Here is a 23856-nt window from a genome sequence, read left to right on the forward strand (position 1 = left end):
ATTTAGCATATGGCTAATACAGGCATATCATGAAATTACATATACATATGTACAAGGGGTATGAAAGGGAAACTGTGGTTGAGAAGGAAGTGAGACAATGTTGTAACCTATACCCAGTGTTATTTGATCTGCATACTGAGCAAGCAAGAAAGGAAGAGAAAGAAAATTCGGAAGAAGAAAGATGGAGTCAAATTAAATCAGGCAATGTTGAGCAAATTAGATTACAAAACAAGACAATAAAATGGCAGAGGAGTTTTGATATGTGAGCAGTAAAATATCAGATGATGGTCAAATTGGGGGGGGAGGGGGGGGGGGGATAAAAATGTAGACTGTAAATGGCACAAAAAATGTTTCTGAAGAAGAGAAATTCATCAACACAAACATTAGGAAATCTTTTCTGAAAGTGTCTTTCTGGAATGTAGCCTTATATGGAAGTGAAATGTGGATGATAAACAATTCAGACAAGAAGAGTATAGAAGTTTTAAATGTGGTGCTACAGAAGAAAGCTGAATATTAGATTATTACATCATGTAACTAATAAGAAAGAATGGAACAGTATTGAGGAGAAAACAAATTGTGGTGTAACTTGTCTAAAAGGAGAGATCACATACAGTATTATGAAAAAGATAGTTGCTACTCCTCATATAATGGAGATTCTGAGTAGCAGATATGCACAGCAAAAAGATTGTCAGAAAATGAGCTTTTGGCCAGCAAGGTCTTCATCAGAGATAGAACACACACACACACACACACACACACACACACACACACACACACACACACGACTGTGTAGTCTCTGGTTGCTGAGGCCATTTAACTGCAAGCAGCAGGGCATGATCCTTCCATCCTTCCTAAACACCCAGAATTCCAAACTCCTCACCAAGTTCAGATTCACTGATGACATCTTCATGATCTGTATTGAGGATGATAACACCCTATCCACATTCCTCCAGAACCTCAACACCTTCTCCTCCATTCACTTCCCCTGCTCCTACTCAATCCAACAAGCCATCTTCCTCGATGTTGACCTCCACCTCAAAGATGGCTACATCACCACTTCCAGCCATATCAAATCTAAGAACTGCCACCAATTCGACACCTGCCACAATTCCATACCAGAAGTCCCTTTGGTACAGCCTAGCCAACCCGGGGCGTCATATCAGTAGCAACGACCTACCTCTCTCGAAATGCACCGAGAGTTTCACTGAGACCTCCACAAAGTGTAACTGCTCTCCCACCCTTGTACAAAACCCCCAAGACTTATCTCTCTAATCTCAAACCATCGCCTGAGGCCCCAGTGCCCGGTCACAGAGGAGCATTCTCCTCGTGACTCCATACCAGCCAGGACTGGAGCAACTGAATCACATTCTCTATCAGAATTTCGACTACCTCTCGTCGTGCCCTGAAATGAGGAATGTCCTACTCACTATCCTTCCCACCGCTCCCACAGTGGTATTCCACCACCCACTGGACCTACACAATATCCTTGTCCATCCCTACACAACTCCTGCTCCCAACCCCTTGCCTAATGGCTCATTTCCCTGTAATAGACCTGGATGTAAGACCTGTCCCGTACATCCTCACCACACCACCTACTTCAGTCCAGTCACAAGCATCACCTATCCCACCAAAGGCAGGGCTACCTGTGAAATCAGTCATGTGATCTACAAGCTAAGCTGCAACCACTGTGCTGCATTCTATGTGAGCACGACAGTTAACAAGCCGTCTGTCCACACGAACAGCCACCGACACAGTGTGGCCGAGAAACAACTGGACCACCTCATTGTCGAGCACTCCACCCGACACAATGTTCTTCACTTCAGTGACTGCTTCACAGCTGGTGCCATCTGGTTCCTTCCCACCAACACCATATTTTCTGATCTGCGTAGGTAAGAACTCTCCCTGCAATGTATCCTATGTTTCCGTAACCCTCCTGGCCTCAACCTTTGCAAGTCTTTGTCCTTACCCTCTAGCCCCTTCCCTGTTTCCTCTCCGGCACTACACAGTCCTTTAATCCAACTACACACCCACAGTCTTTCTACCTCTCTCCTTTTGTGCTAACCCTCCCCTGCCTAACCTCCCAACTGCACACAGCTGCCCTACCCTCTCTCCTACTTGTCCCTGTACCTCCCAGAAGTAGCATTTTACCGAAGTAACATTTTACCGTCCCCCAATCCTTCCCTGCAATTCTTTCCCCTCCCCGCCCCAGCATTACACTACTGCGCAGTTGTGTCTCCCTCATGTGCTGCAGCTTGCAGTGTGGCTTCAGCAGCCAGAGACTGCGATCGTGTGTGTGTGTGTGTGTGTGTGTGTGTGTGTGTGTGTGTGTGTGTTCTATCTCCAACAAAGGCCTTGTTGCCCGAAAGCTCTTTTTTTTTTCGATTCAGCATCTACGCTATACGGTCACAAGTGACTATCCTTTTCATAGCATTGTTACATTTCATCCTGGATTTTACGTTGTAGAGGGATCAGTTATTATGATGCATTCTGAGGCATCAAGCTTTTATCAGTTTAGTACTGGAGGGAAGTGCAGCGAGTAAAAATTCTAGAGGGAGACTGAGAGATGAATACAGTAATCAAGTTCAAAAGGATGTAGGTTGCAGTAGTTATTCACAAATGGAGGGGCTTTCAGAGGATACAGTAGCATGGACAGCTGCATCAAACTAGTCTTCTGACCAAAGAACATGACAACAGCAGCCAAGTAATGCCCTTTCGAGCAGTTTTTTGAGCTGAGGGAATTAAAAAAGTCATAGGGAGTGAGATCCAGCAAATGGGGGGAGGGGGGGGGAGGTTGTTAAACTGTGCCTGGTTGGACAAATGCCACCCTTTCTGAGAGGACTTCCTAAAAAAAGTTCATTCAGGAGGCATATATATAAAAAAAAGAGCAATTATTTTACTTTTGATTTGCCCATTTTCAGTCTCTAGACTTTCGATGTTGTGCCTTAGGATCGTATTCCAAAATACACAATTACCCACAGGTGGCACTGTTTTGGAGCATTCTAGCTCCTTCTACAAGAGTTTCGAAGATAAAGAGACACAGTTGATTGCTGTTCTGCTCAGTCATTAGGTTTCTTGCAACACTCTTTGCCTGCCCACATCCTATGCTAAAACTTGATAAGCACGACAATCTTTAAATTTAGTTTCCTACTGAATTCTCACCAACAATCAATGGTATTATTTCACAAGACACTTCACTCTTTCGTCCGCACTGCTGTATGTCTCGAGGTCAAATTTCTTTCCATGCTAGCACTGTCTTCCTCTCCTTCTCAGCATGCTAAAATGAACATGTGACATCTAAACACTTATGCTCTCAGTGGGAAATGTACTCCATTAGCTCTTTGTATTTTTGTAAATCATGAAAGCAGTTTTGCCAAGCTCCACACACAATTTGATGGCACAGCATTGCTCGTGGTTTTACCAGTTAAGTTCATAAAGTTCTTTACAAAGTAAACTTCACTTCATCAATATCAAAAGCACAGATTGCCACTCTCCATACAGAGGAGGCATTAAGTTGCAGACAGGCACAATGAAAAGAGACCTAGAAATCTTTAGCTTTCAAACTATCTTCATCAGAACTAGAAAACATACACATTCACATAAGCACGACTCATAAACAAATGACTGCTGTCACTTCCAGCCTCCTTTGTGCCTGGAGATGACAGCGGACATACATGTCAGAGTTGGGCTGGTGTGAAGTGTGCGTGTTCTAGTTCTGACGACCAATCTAGCTGGAAAGCTGAACATTCTTAGAATTCTTTTCATTGCATTTGTCTGCGACTCAACGCATCCTCTTTATGGTGAGGAACAATCTAAGCTTCCCATATTGTTATTATTCCACCCTGGAGTTCCATTGTTTAAACATTCACTTCAGGTGCTCTCACCAAGTGTGTAACAATTGCAGTAAATTCAGACTGTATTGATTCAAGGGATGATACGGCATTACTGCTGTGTGAAGAAGGGAGCAACAGAATTTAGTCTGTGCAGTGTTGCTATTCACATTACTTTCCCAACACATTTCATACTTTTAAGGATGCAGTTAACTACTTTATACACTCTTTACACACTGTTCTTTATCATACTACTATACATTTGATATTTGAAGTTCCTAGAATTAACGAAGCACACATTAAGTACTTACCCTTTCCCACAAACTGGGCAGTGATGTGGTTTTTCTCCTGAATGTGTCAAAATGTGGTAATCTAAACTGCCTTTCGCTATAAAACTTTTACCACATACGTCGCATATGTAATTTCGCTCTCCTGTGTGTATCTTACGGTGGGTCTCCAACGTATGTTTTGTAGCAAAGCTAGAACAAGAAAAAAGTAGTAAACAATGTAAACAATGTAAAATGCTCCACTCAATACAAAACAATGAAGAAAAAAAAAATGAAATGACTCTGTGGCATCAGCCCCGTCTGGGGTTGTTCAGCTGCCAGTGCCAGTCTTTCTATTTGATGCTACTTGATGAAGATGAGATGAAATGATGAGGACAACAGAAACACTTAGTCACTGAGTGAACCAAATCTGCGAACTGGTGGGGAATTGAAACCGGGACACCAGCAATCTAGACGCAACGCTAACCAGTAGACTATGAGGTGAAGAAAATACAGGTGCCTCAGACCAGGAAGGAAATGAAATAATCTTAAGTTTCACAAGCCTGAAGAGTATTATTGTTAAACGGTGTTTTTGGATTAAACAATATTACAATTAGTGCAACATCTGTTTTCACCATGTCTTTTTCCTACTTTGCTATGCTTTTTCATTATTAGGGTACCAAATGACTAACTTATTCTTAAGTAAGGGTTTTTTTCCCTTAATTATCATTACCAGTAACAAACTTTGTCAACTATTGTATTATTTATTTAGCGACATGTTTCGAGAGAATAACTCATCTTCAGGCTAAATGGTATAACAAAAACAATTTTACAATAAGGTCATACTGATGTTACATAGTCTTTTCATAAATGCTGTGGTTATCCTGTGGAAGAGGAGAAAACTTAGTAAGAGGCGATGTCACTTTGGAAGCTGTACTGATGTTTGCATGAAAATGTTTTGTAGCTGTCACTCACTTTGTTCTTCTGCCATGGCAGTCTCGTGAAGTGCTGAGGTGTTTCCATTTCCGTGGCTCTCTCCGTTTTCTTGGTCACTGTTCACAAATTTTCACTAATGTAGCAGCAACTTGGAAACATGATAACAAACAAATCTGTAGTGCAGTGGACAATATGGCAGTCGAAATACAGCTGGTTTCCATTTGACTATTGATTTGTCGATCTATGTGGTGTCAGATGTTTACGTGTCTTCTGCACATCTTGTTATCGTATTACAGATGTAGGTTGACAAAATACATTACAATTTGAGCCCCTATTATAATATTATTGAACACATCATGATATAAACTATTTATTTTACATATTTCTAAAGTATTGCCGGGGATACAGTCAAACGACTGTCATGTTATGTATCTTTTATTCTAAGAGTAATGTAGTGAAAATGGAAAGGAAATGTGAATTTTTGAAGTCCATCATTTCATTCAGGATCTCGTTACTCCCCATGTGGCCATGGATGAATATCTCCATTTCTTCCAAGATGTCCATTTGCCAGCTATTTTCTAAATTATGTAGTACTTTGAGATCATTGTCTATTGTAACACTGTGTCCTGTTTCATTTACATGTTTCACTATAGCTGATTTATTCAGTTTGCCAAGTCTGAAACAGTCAATGTGTTCTTTAAAGCGGGGTTTAAAATTTCTTCCCTTTTGGCCAATGTAATATTTGTTGCAATGAATGCATGTAATTCTATGAATTCCTGCTTTGTTAAGTTTCTCTGTGGGATGTGAGTGTCATGTGTCAATTTCTTATTTAAGTTGTTGTTGGTGGCAAAGGTGATCCTGATGTGTGTGTGTTTTATAAACAGCTTGGCTATTTTGTCTGATATGGCACCTAAATATGGCAATGTTATGTACTTGAGTTTTTGGATGTTGTGTGAGGAAATTGTGTCACATTGTTTGTTGTTATTTTTAGTTGTGCGTTGTGATAGTGTGTCTATCTCATGTTTGTGACAACCATTATTATGTGCAATGTATTTGATAGTGTTCATTTCTGTCTCATAGTTGGCAGAATTAAGTGGGAATTTCTGTGCTTTGTTTAAGAAGGATCTGAATGCAGCTTGTCTATGTGAGTTGGGATGTGTGGAAGATTTATTAATGACTGTGTCTGTGTATGTTAGGGTTTGGTCTATGTTACTTATTGTCATGTCTAGAAAATTAATTTTGCTATCTTTCTCAGTTCTATGGTGAACTGGATGTTGTGTAAATTATTGAATCTGTTTAATAGAGTTTCTATTTCTTCATCAGATCCATTGTATACAATGAATGTGTCATCAACATATCTGCAGTAGTGTACTATTTTCTGGGTTATTATGTCTTTGTTGTTAAGTATTTCCAATGTGGTTAATGAAAATTTCTGCAATGATTCTACTTAGAGGACTTCCCATTGTTATGCCTACATCTTGTTTGTACATTTTGCCATGAAATGTAAAATAATTGTGTGAAAGAACAAGCTCTAGCAATTCTATTAATTCAACTACTTCAGCTGTGGACATAGTCTGACCTTTTAATAAATTAATATGTATTTGCGAATGAGCCCATTAGGACTACGCAAAGTACTTAGTGGCATGCGTGTGCCTTTCTTTGTGGCCATACTTCTTTCATTCTTTTGCTGTGGACTTCTTTGCTTTCTTGATACCACGTTGTTCCAGTTTTCTTCTTTGGCTTCTCCTCTTGGTCAACTTGCCATCTGTGAATGTTGGATCTGAAGTTTTCCCAGTTTTTGATATCCTCTGGTGTAGTTCCTGCTAGTTTCAAATCTGTTTTGATTTCGTAAATCCATTTCATTGGGTCTGCTTTAGATTTACTCCTGTTTTCATAGAATTCAACTATTTGCTTTGTTAATCTGTCGGGATTCATTCTTTTCTGTGTCCATAGAATCTTAATCTGCATTTTCTAATGTCACTGTGAATAATAGAGTATTGTTTGTTTTCCTGTTTGCCTCTGAGCCAATACTGTTCATCTACAAGTTTTGGGCTAAAATTTTTCTTATGATCTTCCATTCCTTTTTCTGAATGTTTTCTATGTCTGGCCTATGAATGGCCTGGTCTGAATCCTGCCAAATATCCTCCAATTTTTGATTCTAGTTGTTGCTGTGATCTATCGAGAAGGCACTAGGATAGAATTTTGTAAGATACTGACATCAATGAGATTCCCCTATTGCTGTTTACATCCGATCTATCTCCTTTCTTGTGTAGAGGATGAATTAATGCATTTTTCCTGTCGTCCGGAATTCGATCTGTTTGCCAAATGTCTTGTATTATTTCTGTTATTTCTTTTATAGTATTTGGGCCTGTTGATTTGAGGAGTTCTGCTATGATTCCATCTTCACCTGCAGCTTTATTGTTTTTAAGACGTTAGATCTGTTTGGTGATTTCCTCTACATCTGGTGATAATGAGTTTAGGTTTGTGGATTCAGGTTCCTGCGTCGGAAAGCTTTGCGTTGTTTCTGGGCAGTTCAGCAGTTTTTCCAAATATCTTGCAAGTTCTTTGCAATTTTCTTGATTGCTCAGTGCAAATTGCCCATTTCCTTTAATGAAGCAAAGATTTTGCCGCCGATATCCTGTGAGTTTTGTTTTGATATTCTTGTAAAAATTTCGCGTATTGCTTCTTTTAAAGTCTTTCTTGATTTCAAGTAGCTGGTCCTTTTCGAATTTTCTTTTGGTCTTTCTGATTAATTGGACTGTCTCTTTCCTCACTGCCAAGAATGTTTTGTAGTTCTTCTCAGTCTTTCTGCTGTTCCAGTTACTGTATGCTTTCTGTCGAGATTGGATTGCTTGTTCACATTCTTTGTTCCACCAAGTGTGTCTTTTTCTTTTTTGCAGAGGTATCAGTGTTTGTGTGGTTTCGATTAGTTTTATTCTGAGTTGCTTCCAATTGTTTGGGTTTTTTTTCTCTAATTCTTCTATGAAAGATGGTTGGATCCAGCTAGCATCAAATTTTGGGATTAGTGGCTTCCTTGTCATGAACTTCTGAGGTTTTAACTGTAGTTTGATTCTTGCGAAGTAATGGTCTATCTCTACATTTGGCCCCCTTTCTTACTTGGATATTCATGATTTCTCTGTGGTTTGGATAGGAAATTGCTACATGGTCAATTTGGAATTCGCCAATGAGTGAGTTGGGTGATCTCCATGTCATTTGTTTTGATGGTTTCTTCTTGAAATATGTTGACATGATTTTAAGGTTGAATATCCTGCAGAATTCGACCAATCTCGTCCATTTTGATTAGTTCATTTATGTGCTGGGAAGTTTTCTATTGTTTTCCTGTATTTTCTTTCTTTGCCTAGCATTTCCAGCAAAATACTAAAAGCTTGTTCTCAACAGATAAGTAAGATTCTCAGCCACGTGTGTAATAGCTCTCTGGAACAGGGCATTTTCCCTGATAGACTGAAATATGCTATTGTTATACCTTTGCATAAAAAGGGGGATAGATCTGATGTCAACAATTACCGTCCAATCTCCCTTCTAACAGCTTTATCCAAAATTTTTGAGAAAGTAATGTATTCAAGAGTAGCTTCACATATCTGTAAAAATGAAGTACTAACAAAATGTCAGTTTGGTTTCCAGAAAGGTTTTTCAACAGAAAATGCCATATATGCTTTCACCAGTCAAATTTTGAATGATCTGAATAACCGAACACCACCCATTGGGATTTTTTGTGATCTCTCAAAGGCTTTTGATTGTGTAAATCATGAAATTCTGCTAGACAAGCTCAAGTATTGTGGCATGAGTGGGACAGTGCACAAATGGTTTAATTCGTACCTAACTGGATGAGTGCAGAAAGTTGAAATAAGTAGTTCTCGTAACATGCAAAGATCAGCACATTCCTCAAACTGGGGAACTATCAAGAATGGGGTTCCACAAGAGTCAGTCTTGGGTCCTTTGTTGTTCTTATTATATATTAATGACACTTGCCATTCTATATTCATGAAGAGGCAAAGTTAGTTCTCTTTGCTGATGATACAAGTATAGTAATCACACCTGAGAAACAAGAATTAACTGATGAAATTGTCAATACTGTCTTTCAGAAAATTACTAAGTGGTTCCTTGTAAACGGACTCTCACTGAATTTTGATAAGACACAGTACATACAGTTCCGTACAGTGAATGGTATGACGCCATTAATAAATATAGACCTTAATCAGAAGCATATAGCTAAGGTAGAATATTCCAAATTTTTAGGTATGTCCATTGATGAGAGATTAAATTGGAAGAAACACATTGATGATCTGCTGAAACGTTTGAGTTCAGCTACTTATGCAATAAGGGTCATTGCAAATTTTGGTGATAAACATCTTAGTAAATTAGCTTACTACGCCTATTTTCACTCATTGCTTTCATATGGCATCATATTTTGGGGTAATTCATCACTGAGGAATAAAGTATTTATTGCACAAAAGCGTGTAATCAGAACAATAGCTGGAGTCCACCCAAGATCATCCTGCAGACATTTATTTAAGGATCTAGGGATATTCACAGTAGCTTCTCAGTATATATACTCTCTTATGAAATTTGTTATTAACAACCAAACCCAATTCAAAAGTAATAGCAGTGTGCATAACTACAATACTAGGAGAAAGGACGATCTTCACTATTCAAGATTAAATCTAACTTTGGCACAGAAAGGGGTGAATTATACTGGCACTAAAGTCTTTGGTCACTTACCAAATAGTATCAAAAGTCTGACAGATAACCAACAAGTATTTAAGAAGAAATTAAAAGAATTTCTGAATGACAACTCCTTCTACTCCATAGAGGAATTTTTAGATATAAATTAAGAAAAAAAGAAAAAAAGAAACAAAACAAAAATATAAAAAAATAAAAATAAACAATAAAGAAAAAAACACAAAAAAATAAAGTTGTTATATTAACTTAAGTATGTTGTTAAATTAACCTAATTATGTCATGTATTGGAAAATTCGACTCGTTCCACATCATTACGAAATATCGTATTCATGATCCATGGAACTAGTATTAATCTAATCTAATCTAATCTAATCTAGCTGCGCATTGAAATCACCTAGTAAGATTTTGACGTGGTTTTGTGGAATTTTGGACAATATTTCTTCTAGTGTGAATAAGGCATAGCCAAATAAGCACCCGTGGATCAACTGAGGGAATGAGGAAAATGGTCAACAGTCTTGAAGGCAGGAGAGAGGAAACCCCAATGGCAGAGAGGGCGGATGAACTGACTTAAATTCACTCTGCGTCTGACTTGCAACAAGCGGCAAAGTGGTCAGCGTCTGATCACCAGAGGTGGAGCTGGAAATGTGTGTTCTCAAACTATCCCCTCCAGTCCTATGAAACTGGACTACAGTAAAAAAACTTGTGATGATCAAGTACTATGAAGCGTGACAGGAAACAAATTTGTACTCCAGGCAGTAACCAATCCACTGCTACCATCAACAGCACAACCAGACTATCGGATTCTGGGGAGTCTGGTTTGACATGCATACAGGGGGAGTCAGACACCTCTCGCCAACTTCGCCCAAATACCAAAACATTTTTCGGAACATTAAATATAATTTCTCTCTTGCAGGTAGGGAAGCTGTATGAACTAGAGAAAATCCTTAATGAACAAAAATTGGAAATACTGTCACTCCAAGAAACAAGACCGACCGACGAAAATGTAACGGATTTCGGGAACTACAGACTTTTCAAAAGCAAAACAGACAAATGGATACTCAAAAATACACCACATTTAGGAGTTGGTGTTGCAGTCAAAAAGAGCATACTCAACTCAGTAACTCAAGTGGGGAACTGATTACTTTCAGGAAAAAATTTTGTGGGAAGTCTGACTTTTGGTGTTGTAAGTGAGGTAAGTGTTTGATTTTCTGAGTTGACCTAGTATAGACTAATAACAATCACCCTCAAGTGTGCAAACAAAACATACTCACTGATCAATGCACACATGCCTATCAATGGTAACAATAAATTCTTTTGATTATATCCATGGATTCTTTGATGGGTATGCTGCTATATAAGTTTACTATGTCAAGGGAGACAAGCTTTGCATTGGATGGAATATGAAGATCTTTAATACTTTGAATTGCTTAGTAGCTATTTTCCACTGAAAAAGAGGTTTTAAATTTATATTGTTTTTATAAAATTGAATGCAGCTTACGCATAACTTTGTAGCCCGGATGATTAATAGTATTGACAATTGGTCTGATAGGGATAGGTTTACGGATCTTAGACTGGGCTCTTAACTTTGGGGCTGTTGGGTTCATAATTTTTAATCTCTGTGTATCTTCCCTTGTTAATAAGAAGCATGTTTTATTCAACTGTTTCTTTAGTTTACTGTTGAATTTCTGTGTGGGGTCATGAGAGATTTCTTTTATATGATTATTCTGAAAGAACTCAAGTGTTTTATTTATATATTCGTGTTTGTCCATGATAACTACTGCATTGCCTTTGTCAGATTTTACTGCTAGTGCAGTGCCCTCAATGAGCTTCTTGTTGATGTTTTTAAGTAACTGGTTCTCTTCTTTAGATTCTTTTAGTGGATTACTGTTAACATATTTCTCTGTTAATTTGTTAGTTTTAAGTCCTATTACTGTTTGTTCATTTTCGTTTAGTTTGGATATATCTGCTGACTGAACAAATGATGTCTTTAATGTTCTGCTGATTGAGTTCTGGTTATAGGTTATGTTTAAGGCCTTTGTTTAGTAGAGAGAGTTCGTTGTTGTTAAAATGAATGTTTGGGGAACTGACTACTCTCGGGAAAATTTTTTGTGGGAAGTCTGACTTTTGGTGTTGTAAGTGAGGTAAGTGTTTGATTTTCTGATTTGACCTAGTTTCTTCATATGTTTTGCTTTAATTCTGTTGTAATTTTCGTGTAGAGTTTAATTTATGACATCCTGAAAGAAAGGTACTTGAGATGGATGCGTGAGTAGTAGTAATTCTAAGTGCAATTTATATTCTGATATATTGAAGTGGTTTTTATTTTGTACTGTTGTTTCACCTCAGCTTTCAACCATATTTTTTCACCTTTCTTTTGAGCCAACTTGGCAGAGAAAGAACTTGGGGGTGAAATCCTCTTTCAAACAGACTTTGTTGAAGTTTGTGCTTAGGTTAGTTTTCGGTATTTTCATTTTAATGTTTTCATGTGTCTGAAATACTTGAACAACCTGGCTTGTTAGCATAAAACTTGTTCTTTCACACAATTATTTCACATTTAATGGCAAAATATACAAACAAGATGTAGGCATAGCAATGGGAAGTCCTCTCAAGTGGAATCAGTCCACAGCAAAAGAATGAAAGAAGTATGGCCACAAAGAAAGGCACACGCATGCCACTAAGTACTTTGCGTAGTCCTAATGGGCTCATTCGCAAATACATATTAATTTATTAAAAGGTCACACTATGTCCACAGCTGAAGTAGTTGAATTAATAGAATTGCTAGAGCTTGCTCTTTCACACAATTATTTTACATTTCATGGCAAAATGTACAAACAAGATGTAGGCATAACAATGGGAAGTCCTCTAAGTAGAATCATTGCAGAAATTTTCATTAACCACATTGGAAATACTTAACAACAAAGACATAATAACCCAGAAAATAGTACACTACTGCAGATATGTTGATGACACATTCATTGTATACAATGGATCTGATGAAGAAATAGAAACTCTATTAAACAGATTCAATAATTTACACAACATCCAGTTCACTATAGAACTGAGAAAGATAGCAAAATTAATTTTCTAGACATGACAATAAGTAACATAGACCAAACCCTAACATACACAGACACAGTCATTAATAAATCTTCCACACATCCCAACTCACATAGACAAGCTGCATTCAGATCCTTCTTAAACAAAGCACAGAAATTCCCACTTAATTCTGCCAACTATGAGACAGAAATGAACACTATCAAATACATTGCACATAATAATGGTTGTCACAAACATGAGATAGACACACTATCACAACGCACAACTAAAAATAACAACAAACAATGTGACACAATTTCCTCACACAACATCCAAAAACTCAAGTACATAACATTGCCATATTTAGGTGCCATATCAGACAAAATAGCCAAGCTGTTTAAAAAACACACACACATCAGGATCACCTTTGCCACCAACAACAACTTAAATAAGAAATTGACACATGACACTCACATCCCACAGAGAAACTTAACAAAGCAGGAATTCATAGAATTACATGCAGTCATTGCAACAAATATTACATTGGCCAAAAGGGAAGATATTTTAAACCCCGCTTTAAAGAACACATTGACTGTTTCAGACTTGGCAAACTGAATAAATCAGCTATAGTGAAACATGTAAATGAAACAGGACACAGTGTTACAATAGACAATGATCTCAAAGTACTACATAATTTAGAAAACAGCTGGCAAATGGACATCTTGGAAGAAATGGAAATATTCATCCATGGCCACATGGGGAGTAACGAGATCCCGAATGAAATGACGGACTTCAAAAATTCACATTTCCTTTCCATTTTCACTACATTACTCTTAGAATAAAATATACATAACGTGACAGTCGTTTGACTGTATCCCCAGCAATACTTTAGAAATATGTAAAATAAATAGTTTATATCATGATGTGTTCAATAATATTATAATAGGGGCTCAAATTGTAATGTATTTTGTCAACCTACATCTGTAATACGATAACAAGATGTGCAGAAGACACGTAAACATCTGACACCACATAGATCGACAAATCAATAGTCAAATGGAAACCAGCTGTATTTCGACTGCCATATTGTCCACTGCACTACAGATTTGTTTGTTATCATGTTTCCAAGTTGCTGCTACATTAGTGAAAATTTGTGAACAGTGACCAAGAAAACGGAGAGAGCCACGGAAATGGAAACACCTCAGCACTTCACGAGACTGCCACGGCAGAAGAACAAAGTGAGTGACAGCTACAAAACATTTTCATGCAAACATCAGTACAGCTTCCAAAGTGACATCGCCTCTTACTAAGTTTTCTCCTCTTCCACAGGATAACCACAGCATTTATGAAAAGACTATGTAACATCAGTATGACCTTATTGTAAAATTGTTTTTGTTATACCATTTAACCTGAAGATGAATTATTCTCTCGAAACACGTCGCTAAATAACTAATACAATAGTTGACAAAGTTTATGACGGGTAGTGGTAATTTGAACAAAATACGTATTTCTTGAGCCAGTCATGGTCAAAAAATATTCAAAAGGGCTTCAAATTCTAGGATATCCTTAACCAAAAAAGTTGTGTCGGCAGATGAGCCATCACCGTGTTACGAGGGGAGGCTGAAATGCACGTGTTTTAGCTCACGCAGGCTGGCATGAGGAGGGAAGAACTATACTGACATGAGGTCTGGAACATGACAAGGAATGAGTGTTCAGAAAGCGGACGTAATTAGTTTGATACTTAACTTTAATCCATTAATGAGGAATGTCGCTCTTGACAATACATGATTCACAATATTATCTGTTCAGAAGACATATAGTAACTGAATATGGCGCCTTGCTAGGTCGTAGCAAATGACATAGCTGAAGGCTATGCTAAACTGTCGTCTCTGCAAATGAGGGCATATGTAGTCAGTGAACCATAGCTAGCAAAGTCGGCTGTACAACTGGGCGAGTGCTAGGGAGTCTCTCTAGACCAGACCTGCCGTGTGGCAGCGCTCGGTCTGCTATCACTGATAGTGGCGACACGCGGGTCCGACGTATACTAGCGGACCGCGGCCGATTTAAAGGCTACCACCTAGCAAGTGTGGTGTCTGGTGGTACCCATTTTCAGTTTTTAGAGTACAATTGGTAGCTGGTTTTGTTCTTCTCACACTTAATGTTTTTCTCCTTTGTGTATGGCCACTAAATAACACACTCAACATGGCAATTAATTAACACAAACAAACCAGAAATTTCAAACAAAACCTAATAGTTTTCAATCAAAGTTAATATCTTTCAACCAAACACAGCTTTTCAGCTGAATAAAGTTTAGTGTTTTATAAATATTTAATTGAACTGTACAATTTATAAGTTACAGTATTTGGATAACAGCTGCTAAAGACAGACAAATGTTTCAAAATAAAAAAAAAAATATACCCATAACTTTGAGTTTCATAAACAGCGAAAGTGTAAATACTCCAAAAACCTCATAGCGCATCTTGAAGAATTAAGTAATTCAGCACCAGTGAAACTAGTTGCCAAAATCGCATCACCAGTATTGATTCCTCTGGCTACATGCTTCTGATTGGGTCACTACTGGGTTATCAACACAAAGTCAAGAAGGGTAGTGCAAGAGCAGACCTAATAATGAATATGAAAATAGTAATATGGTTAAGATATATGGGGCATTCAAACGCAGCCTGGTCACTAATGCAGCCCGGTCACTAGTGTAAAGTTACGGAAACAATTTTATTAACTCAAAAATGTAGTTATACACAGTAGACACACTCAAAAATAGTTGCCAAAACCGTTTGCATATTTATCCCACTGCGACACTAGCCAGCCAATTCCATCCTTGAAGAAACTAGTAGGCTGCTGTTGGATCCATGCCTGGACCCAGTCACACACTTCATTGTCCGTTGCGAATCATCACCTGCGACAATATGCGACAGAAAGCCCTATTCCTCCTCGTGATAATGTCGCAGATGACTCAAAGACAGTGCCATTCGAGTATTGCGCTGTTCGACAGTCAGTTGGTGGGGAACCCAGTGCGCAGAGATTTTTCAAAAGTTCCAGTTCTGATGCACTATGGTGAGGGCGGTGGTGGTGTAACCGATGGAACTTGTCCTCGGTGATTCTGCGATTGCCCGAGACTAAAGCCGTCACTTCCGCAACCATTTCAGGTGTGATGACAGGATGAGACTGTCCACGACGAGCATCACCTTCCAGTGACTCCTGCCCCTCGAGGAATCGTCTGCACCATTCCACAACACTTCGACACAGACTTGACTCACTGTACACAGCCTTCATGTGTCGATACATTTCACAGCCTTCAATTCCCTCCAATGCCAAAAACTGCCTCACTCCTCGTTGTTCTCGTTTATTCACCTGTACGTTCGGTAGTGGATGATAATTTGTGTGACCAACTGCTCTTTGGCATGAAACCGCACTGCCACTATGCGACATCGAATGGTGCACACGCGTCAATCTCTACCGATAGATTGTGCCACAATACCCACAGTTACGTGGTGCCATCTTATGTGTACGGCAAAACAGGTAGATGCACTGGCCAGGTTTCATCTGAATGAACCTCATAGTGTCAACAGCACAGTGAACTCATTATTGCAGCTGAGATAGACAGGAAACCAACATTCATCACAGTAGTGCAAGTTTATATGCCAACTGGCTCTACAGATGATGAAGAGGCTGAAAGAATGTCTGATGAACCGTAGGCCTTGCCATCGGTGAGGTGGCTTGTGTGCCTCAACGATACGGATAGATCTACCGTAGGTGCAATGCAACAGAGGGTTTTCTGTTGAGAGGCCACACAAACGTGTCATTGTTTAAGGGCAGCAGCAACAGCTGGATGATTGACTGATCTGGCACTGTAACATCTACCAAACCGGCTCTGCTATACTGATACTGGGAACAACTGAAAGAAAGGGGAAACTACAGCTGTTATTTAAATACAGCTATACTGTATGGTTAAATGATGATGGCATCTTCTTGGGTAAAATATCCTGGAGCTAAAACAGTCCCCCATTCGGATCTCTGGGCATAGAATACTCAGCCAGGAGAATGTTGTCTGCCATCAGGAGAAACAAAACTGACACTATATGGCTTGCAGTGTGAAATGTTAAATACTTTTTTGGATGGATAGGTCAGAAAATTTAATACTGGAAATGGACAGTCTGAGTTACAATAATGTACAGAAAGTTCTGATTGACAATTATTATCTAGGAATACAGGAGATGACTCACCGAAAGGCAGAAGCATTGCGTCATCAGAAGTACACAAACAAAAGGTACATAGATTGGCTAGCTTTAAGAATGCATTTCCTTTCTCAAGCTTGTAGGAGAAGCATGCTCAGATGACTGAGCACAGTTTAGGGAGACAGGCATATTCAAGTGTGTGTGTGTGTGTGTGTGTGTGTGTGTGTGTGTGTGTGTGGGTGGGTGGGTGTGTGTGTGCACGTGCGTGCATATTTTTCCTACAAGTTTGAAAAAGGAAGTGCATTCTGAAAGCCAGACAATCTCTACGCCCTTTTGTGAATCATCTCCTTTATTCCAAAATAATTCATAGTTTGCAGTTAGGTATAGGGCTTATGGGCAGGTGAATACAAAATCAAATATAGGTAATAATAAATAAGAAAATAGGAATGCAGGTAAGCTACTGTGAACAGCACAATTAATGAAAATAGACATGAAGCTGTCAACCATCACGGCAGTACAATTTTATGTCACCTAGCTCTGCAGATGATTTTAGGCAATGATTGACCAAAACAGGGGAAAGAAATACAGTAGAAGATGAATGGTAGCTTTCATATATGAAATAGTAAATGTAGCAGAGGATGAAATATGGAAAAAGACAAGACCTAGTTAGAAATACTTGGATATGACAGGAGATATTGAATATAGTTGGTGAAACTAGAAAACATAAAAATGTAGCAAATGAAGCAGGCAAAAGGGAATACAAATGCCTAAACAACAATACTGACATAAAGTGCAGGAATGGCTAAAGGACAAATGTAAGGATTTAGAAGGATATATCACTAGGGGAAGATAGAAACTGTCAACAAGAAGGTTAAACAGGCATTTGGAGAAAAGAGAAGCGGTACACAAGTGTTGTGACTCGCCGATCTTTCAAACTGCCGCCGCGCAGTTACGCGCGTCCTCTACTGTGCGGCGCTGTCTGCCAGCCATGCAGCAGCAGCGCCACCTAAGCGGCCAGCCAGCCAGCGGCCGCTACACTCAGACTCAGTTATGAATTGACTGTTAAAGTGTGCACACGTCTTACTTTGTTTACTCGATCTGTGACTTTCGTGTATTGCGTCGTCCTTGAAATATATTTGTTCAACTTGAAGTTATAACAATTGGCGATGAGGTAATGAATTTTCTTTTTCATTGTGGATGCACACGTTTCCATGGCTACTTTAGAGCAACTCTTGCATGGTCTCATAGAACAGCAAACGCTTCTCACAACTGCGATTCGTGATTTCGTCGCTGCATCCAATGCGGGGCGTCTCTCGCCGTTGTCTCTACCTCCTTTTCCTCCTTAAGACGAGACGGCGGAAGATGGTCTGATTACGAAAAACATCTTCGACAGCATTTCTTGGCATTTCATGTCACAGATGACCAAACATGCAAGTCTCTGTTCCTTTGATGGATTTCACCCCAAATGTATCGGTTGTTGTTGCAATTGGCTCCTTTGAAGGTCCTGCGTCTTTGTCCTTTGCTGAAATGTGCTCAGTTCTGTCCGTCTATTTTCAAAAGTATACGCATGTAGTAACCTCTCTTGTTGCCTTTTACCGTTGTCAAAAACAACCGAATCAATCCTATCGCACTTGGGCTGCTGAACTTCACGGCCTCATTCGAAAGTGTCAATCTGTTACTGAAGTTCACAAAGAATCCTACGCCAATTCCATGGTACGGGATGCTATTATCTGGTCGGAGCCCGACAAAGAAGTTAGGCAACGTGCCTTTGAGTTGGCAAATCCGACTCTAGATGAAGTCCTATCCATCGCTCAGTCTTTTGAAATTTCTCGCGCCGCTGGAGCGCAAATAGAGGCATGGGGTGACGTCGGGGAAGTACAACCTCTGTGCGCTGTTGACGAAGCGTGCGGCATGTCCCCGCCGGCCGACGTGGCCGCAGTACGCTCCCAAGTGCAGCCTCGGCCTAACCATAAACAATCCTCTAAGAAACTGCCGAAAACCCCACGGGGACTTACTTCCTGTCCGCGGTGTTTTACGAAACATTCACAAGAGGATTGTCCACAACGATGGGCCGTGTGTCACAGATGCAAAAAAAAAAAAGGGTCATGTGTCATCCATTTGCATATCCGACCGCATACCTGATGTTCATGAACATGACGCTGATTCTGCTTCTGTGTTGTCTGTCAATGGTACTTCCTCCCTTTCAGGGAAGTTATTCCTCACTGTCCAAATACTTGGTCGGGATGTTCACATGCAGGTGGATACTGGTCCTGCTGCCACTATCATAAATTCTCAGATGTATCTTCAGTTGGGTTCTCCAATCCTGTCACCTGTCGCTAGGCAATTACGGACTTACAATAAACGGAAGATTTCTCTCTTGGGACCATTTGATGCTAAGGTATCTTTCAAATCTGTCGTTCGCACTGTTCCCATACTTGTGGTCGACCATAGTAACGCGGAGAATCTTTTTGGTTTCGATGCCTTTCATGTTTCTCAGTTCTCCATAGATGACTCTGTCAATATCGTCTCTGATGCTATCCCTTATGCTCAAATGGATTCCTTGTTGATGACATTTTTTTCTCCTGGGGTAGGCCATGCAAACGACTTTGAAGCTCATATCACGCTCAAACCCACTGCTTGGCCTAAGTTTTTTCAGGCTCGGCCCATTCCTGTGGCCCTTCATGATCGGATCAAACGGGAGCTGGATCGTCTCACTGCTTCAGGGGTCTTGCTTCCTGTCACTTCCAGTGAGTGGTTCTCTCCTGTCGTTGTCGTTGCTAAGCCAAATGCTGATATTTGTCTTTGTGGCGATTTCAAAGCCACTGTAAATGCTCAATGCCTTATCGACACTTACCCTATGCCTCGACCTGAAGAATTGTTCACTAAACTTGCTGGAGGCCAGTATTTTTCTAAACTTGACCTGTCAGAAGCTTATCATTAACGTCTTCTTGACGCTGCTTCCCGGCAGTTTCTGGCCCTTAACACGCCTTTTGGCCTCTATCAATACCAACGATTGCCATTCGGGGTTGCCAGCGGCCCTGCTCTCTTTCAGCGATTCTTGGAACAATTATTGCTCATTGTCCCTGGGTGTATAAATTAAGCGGATGACATTGTTGTCACTGGCTCTACCACTGAAGAACATCTTCAAAATCTCCGCACACTTTTTCATGTCTTACAGACTGCCGGTCTTAAGTGTAATCTTCAGAAATCAAAATTTTTTCAGGCATCTGTCACGTACTTGGGGTTTCAAATCTCTTGGGATGGTATTCGTCTGCTTCAGCAAACTGTCACTGCGATCAACGCCCTTCCTCACACTACATCTGCTAAGGAACTGCAGGCCTTCTTGGGGAAAATAGCATACTATCACAAGTTTTTACTGTCTGCTGCTTCGGTGGCTCAGCCGTTGCATCGCCTGTTGCATAAAAACGTGCCTTTTCACTGGTCCGCGTCGTGCGATGCGGCTTCCAGAAATTGAAGACTATGCTGAAACAGGCCCTATGCCTGGCTACTTATCGACCTGGCCAACGTCTTGTTCTTGCCACGGACACCTCTCAATACGGGGTCGGTGCGGTCCATGCGCACCGTTTTTCTGACGGTTCTGAACAACCCATTGCTTATGCCTCCAAAATGCTCACGGATGCCCAACAAAGGTATTCTCAAATTGAAAAAGAAGCTTTGGCCATTATTTATGCTCTTCATAAGTTTGGTGTTTTTCTCTATTGATCCAAATTTCATCTTGTTACGGATCACAAACCACTTGTTTCCTTGTTTCATCCATCAACGTCACTTCCCGACAAGGCTGCACACCGCCTCTAGCGTTGGGCTCTTTACTTGTCTCGTTTCAATTATGAGATTCATTTCCGGCCGATGGCTCAATATGCGAATGCTGATGCACTGTCTCAGCTTTCCATGGGTCCTGATCTGGCATTCGATAGGGATGAACTTTTGTGTTTCCACCTGGATGTTGCCAAGCAGTGGGTTGTGGATGGGTTCCCCATCGCTGGTGACTGGCTGGCGGCTGCTACGGGTTCTGACCCTACCCTCTCCTGGGTTTTATGCTGTGTTCAAAGGGTTGGCCAGATCGTCCGTCCGCTAAGACTTCTGATCCGTTGCGGAACTACTACGCTTTGTGTTACCGCCTCATGGCTAGGGATGGTGTTATCCTCCTTTCCACTGAAAATGCTTTGCCGCGTGTTGTGGTACCTGCGTCTTTTCGTGCTTCAGTCTTGCGCCTTCTTCACCAAGGGCACTGGGGTGTCTCTCGCACAAAATCTCTAACGTGCTGTGTCATGTGTACTGTCCCGGCATCGACTCTTAAATCACACACATGATCGCTGCCTGCGGCCCTTGTGCATCACAAGCCGCCGCCCCGAAGTCATCTTTGTCACCGTGGCCTTCGCCTGAGAAGCCCTGGGAACATATTCATGCTGACTTCACGGGACCCTTTTTAGGTACTTATTGGCTTCTCGTTATTGATGCCTACTCTAACTACTTTCATTGTACGTTGCACGTCGCCTAGCACCGCGGCAACCACCAATGCTCTAGCTCGCATTTTCTCTTTCGAAGGCCTTTCCTCTACTCTTGTTACTGATATAATGGTCCGCAATTTGCCTCTTCTGATTTTGCAGATTTTTGTGCCTGTCACGGCATCATGCATGTCATGGCCCCTCCGTTCCATCCACAGTCAAATGGTGAGGCTGAACGACTGGTCCGCACATTTAAGGCTCAGATGAGGAAACTCCTGACTTCTTCTGCTGATGATGATTCGCTTCTCCAATTTCTGGCTTCTTACCGTTTCACCCCCATGGGCGACCACAGCCCGGCTTAGCTCTTACATGGCCGAAAGCCCCGCACGCTACTTCATCTTCTGTGGCCTTCCACCTCATGGCCGCAGGTGCCTTCGCTTGGCCGGTTCACCGCCGGCAACCTAGTATGGGTACGGGGATATGGCAGGCGGCCAAAATGGAGTCCTGGCCGCATCTTACGACACCATGGCCGACGCCTGTATGAAATCCAGACGGACACGGGTGTTGCAGTGCGTCATTTGGACCAGCTCCAGCCTCGTGTGCTGGCAACGCCTGTTCCGGATGCCGCTACACCACCTTCGGCTCTACCTGATGCTCAGGATCCCGGACTCTCTCATTACTCACAACGCACTCCTCTCACCATCATATCGATGCCAGCACAAGAACTGATTCCAACATGAGACATGCCCATGCAGGAACCAGATGACAATCATCTGACGGAGCAACTCTGCTCGCCTCCTTCTCCTACGGACGTGGACACATCGCCCATGTCTCCTGTTAAAACAAACGGACTTGCCGCAATGGGCAGATTGGTGCACGGGGCCCAAGCAGATTCGACCCCCACTTCTTCTGTCATCTCGACCCGTTATCATCGGGGACACTTCCGTCCGTACGGGAAGCCTCCTCCTCGAGACTTAACAGCCAGTGAAACAACACCTATGGACGTTAGCAATCTATAGGTCACCTCCATCAAGACCTGTGCAAAAACTTCAAACGGGGAATAGTGTTACGACTCGCCGATCTTACAAAGTGCCGCTGCGCAGTTACACGCGTCCTCTACATGCGGCGCTGTCTGCCAGCCGTGCAGCAGCAGCACCACCACCAAAGCGGCCAGCCATCCAGCGGCCGCTGGCCTCGGACTCAGTTATGAATTGACAGTTAAAGTGTGCACACGGCTTACTTTGTTTACTCGATCTGTGACTTTCGTGTATTGCGTCGTCCTTGAAATATATTTGTTCAACTTGAAGTTATAACAGTGTGCATATCAAGAGCTCAGATGGAAAACCAGCCCAAAGCAAAAAAAGCTGAAAGATGGAAGGAGTATATAGAGGGGCTATTCAAAGGAAATGAACTTGTAGGTAATATTGTAGAAATGGAAGAGGATAAAGAGGAACTTGAGATATGAGATGTGATGCACCAAGAAAAATTTGACAAACCTCTTAAAGACCTAAGTCAAAACAAAGCCCCAGGAGTAGATGACATTCCATCAGAACTACTTATAGCCTTGGGAGAGCCAACCATGACAAAAATATTCTACCTGGTGTGCAAGATGAGAGAGAGAGGTGAAATACCTTCAGACTTCAAGATGAACATAATAACTCCAATACCAAAGAAGGCATGTGCTGACAGATTTGAATATTACTGAGCTAGCGGTTTAATAACTCACGGTTGCAAAATACTAACATGAATTCTTTACAGAACAATGAAAAAACTGTTAGAAACAGATACTGGGGAACAGTATGGAATACAGAGAATTATAGAAACACACGAGGCACTAGTGACTGTACAACTTATCTTAGAAGAATGTCAAGGAAAGGCAAACCTACATTTATAGCATTTGTAGACTTAGAGAAGGCCTTTGGCAATGTTGGCTGGAATACTCTTTTTGAAATTCTGAAGGGAGCAGGGGTAAAACACAGCAAGTGAAAGGCTATTTGCAACTAGTATAGAAACCAGACAACAGTTATACGAGTTGAGGAGCATTAAAGGAAAGCCGTGGTTGTAGCCTATTCCCAATCTTATCCAATACAAACAGACACTGAGCAAGCAGTGAAGGAAACCAAAGGAAATCTTGAGTAGAAATTAAAGTCTAGGGAGAAGAAATAAAAACTTTAAGGTTTGTCAATGACATTGTAGGTCTGTCAGAGACTGCAAAGAACACGGAAGAGCATTTGAATGGTATGGAAAGTGTCTTGAAAGAAGGATATAACATGAACATCAACAGAAGTGAAACAAAGATAATGGAATGTAGTTGAATTTAATCAGGTGATATTGAGGGAATTAAGACTAGGAAATGAGACACTTAAAGTAGTGGATGAGTTTTGCAGTTTGGGCAGCAAAATAACTAATGATGGCTGAAGTAGAGGACATAAAA

The 23856-nt window shown here is 40.8% G+C and overlaps 1 protein-coding gene across 1 annotated transcript in view; it reads right to left on the reverse strand.

Annotated features, from left to right (window-relative positions):
• LOC124776430 (zinc finger protein 879-like) overlaps positions 1–23856 on the reverse strand; it is a 375801-nt gene that overhangs the window by 121523 nt on the left and 230422 nt on the right. The window contains exon 6 of the mRNA XM_047251425.1: positions 4139–4306. Coding sequence (XP_047107381.1) covers positions 4139–4306 — 168 coding nt within the window. The remainder of the gene's footprint in view (positions 1–4138; positions 4307–23856) is intronic.

Source organism: Schistocerca piceifrons, chromosome 2 (assembly GCF_021461385.2).
Source record: "Schistocerca piceifrons isolate TAMUIC-IGC-003096 chromosome 2, iqSchPice1.1, whole genome shotgun sequence".
Lineage (NCBI taxonomy): Eukaryota > Metazoa > Arthropoda > Insecta > Orthoptera > Acrididae > Schistocerca > Schistocerca piceifrons.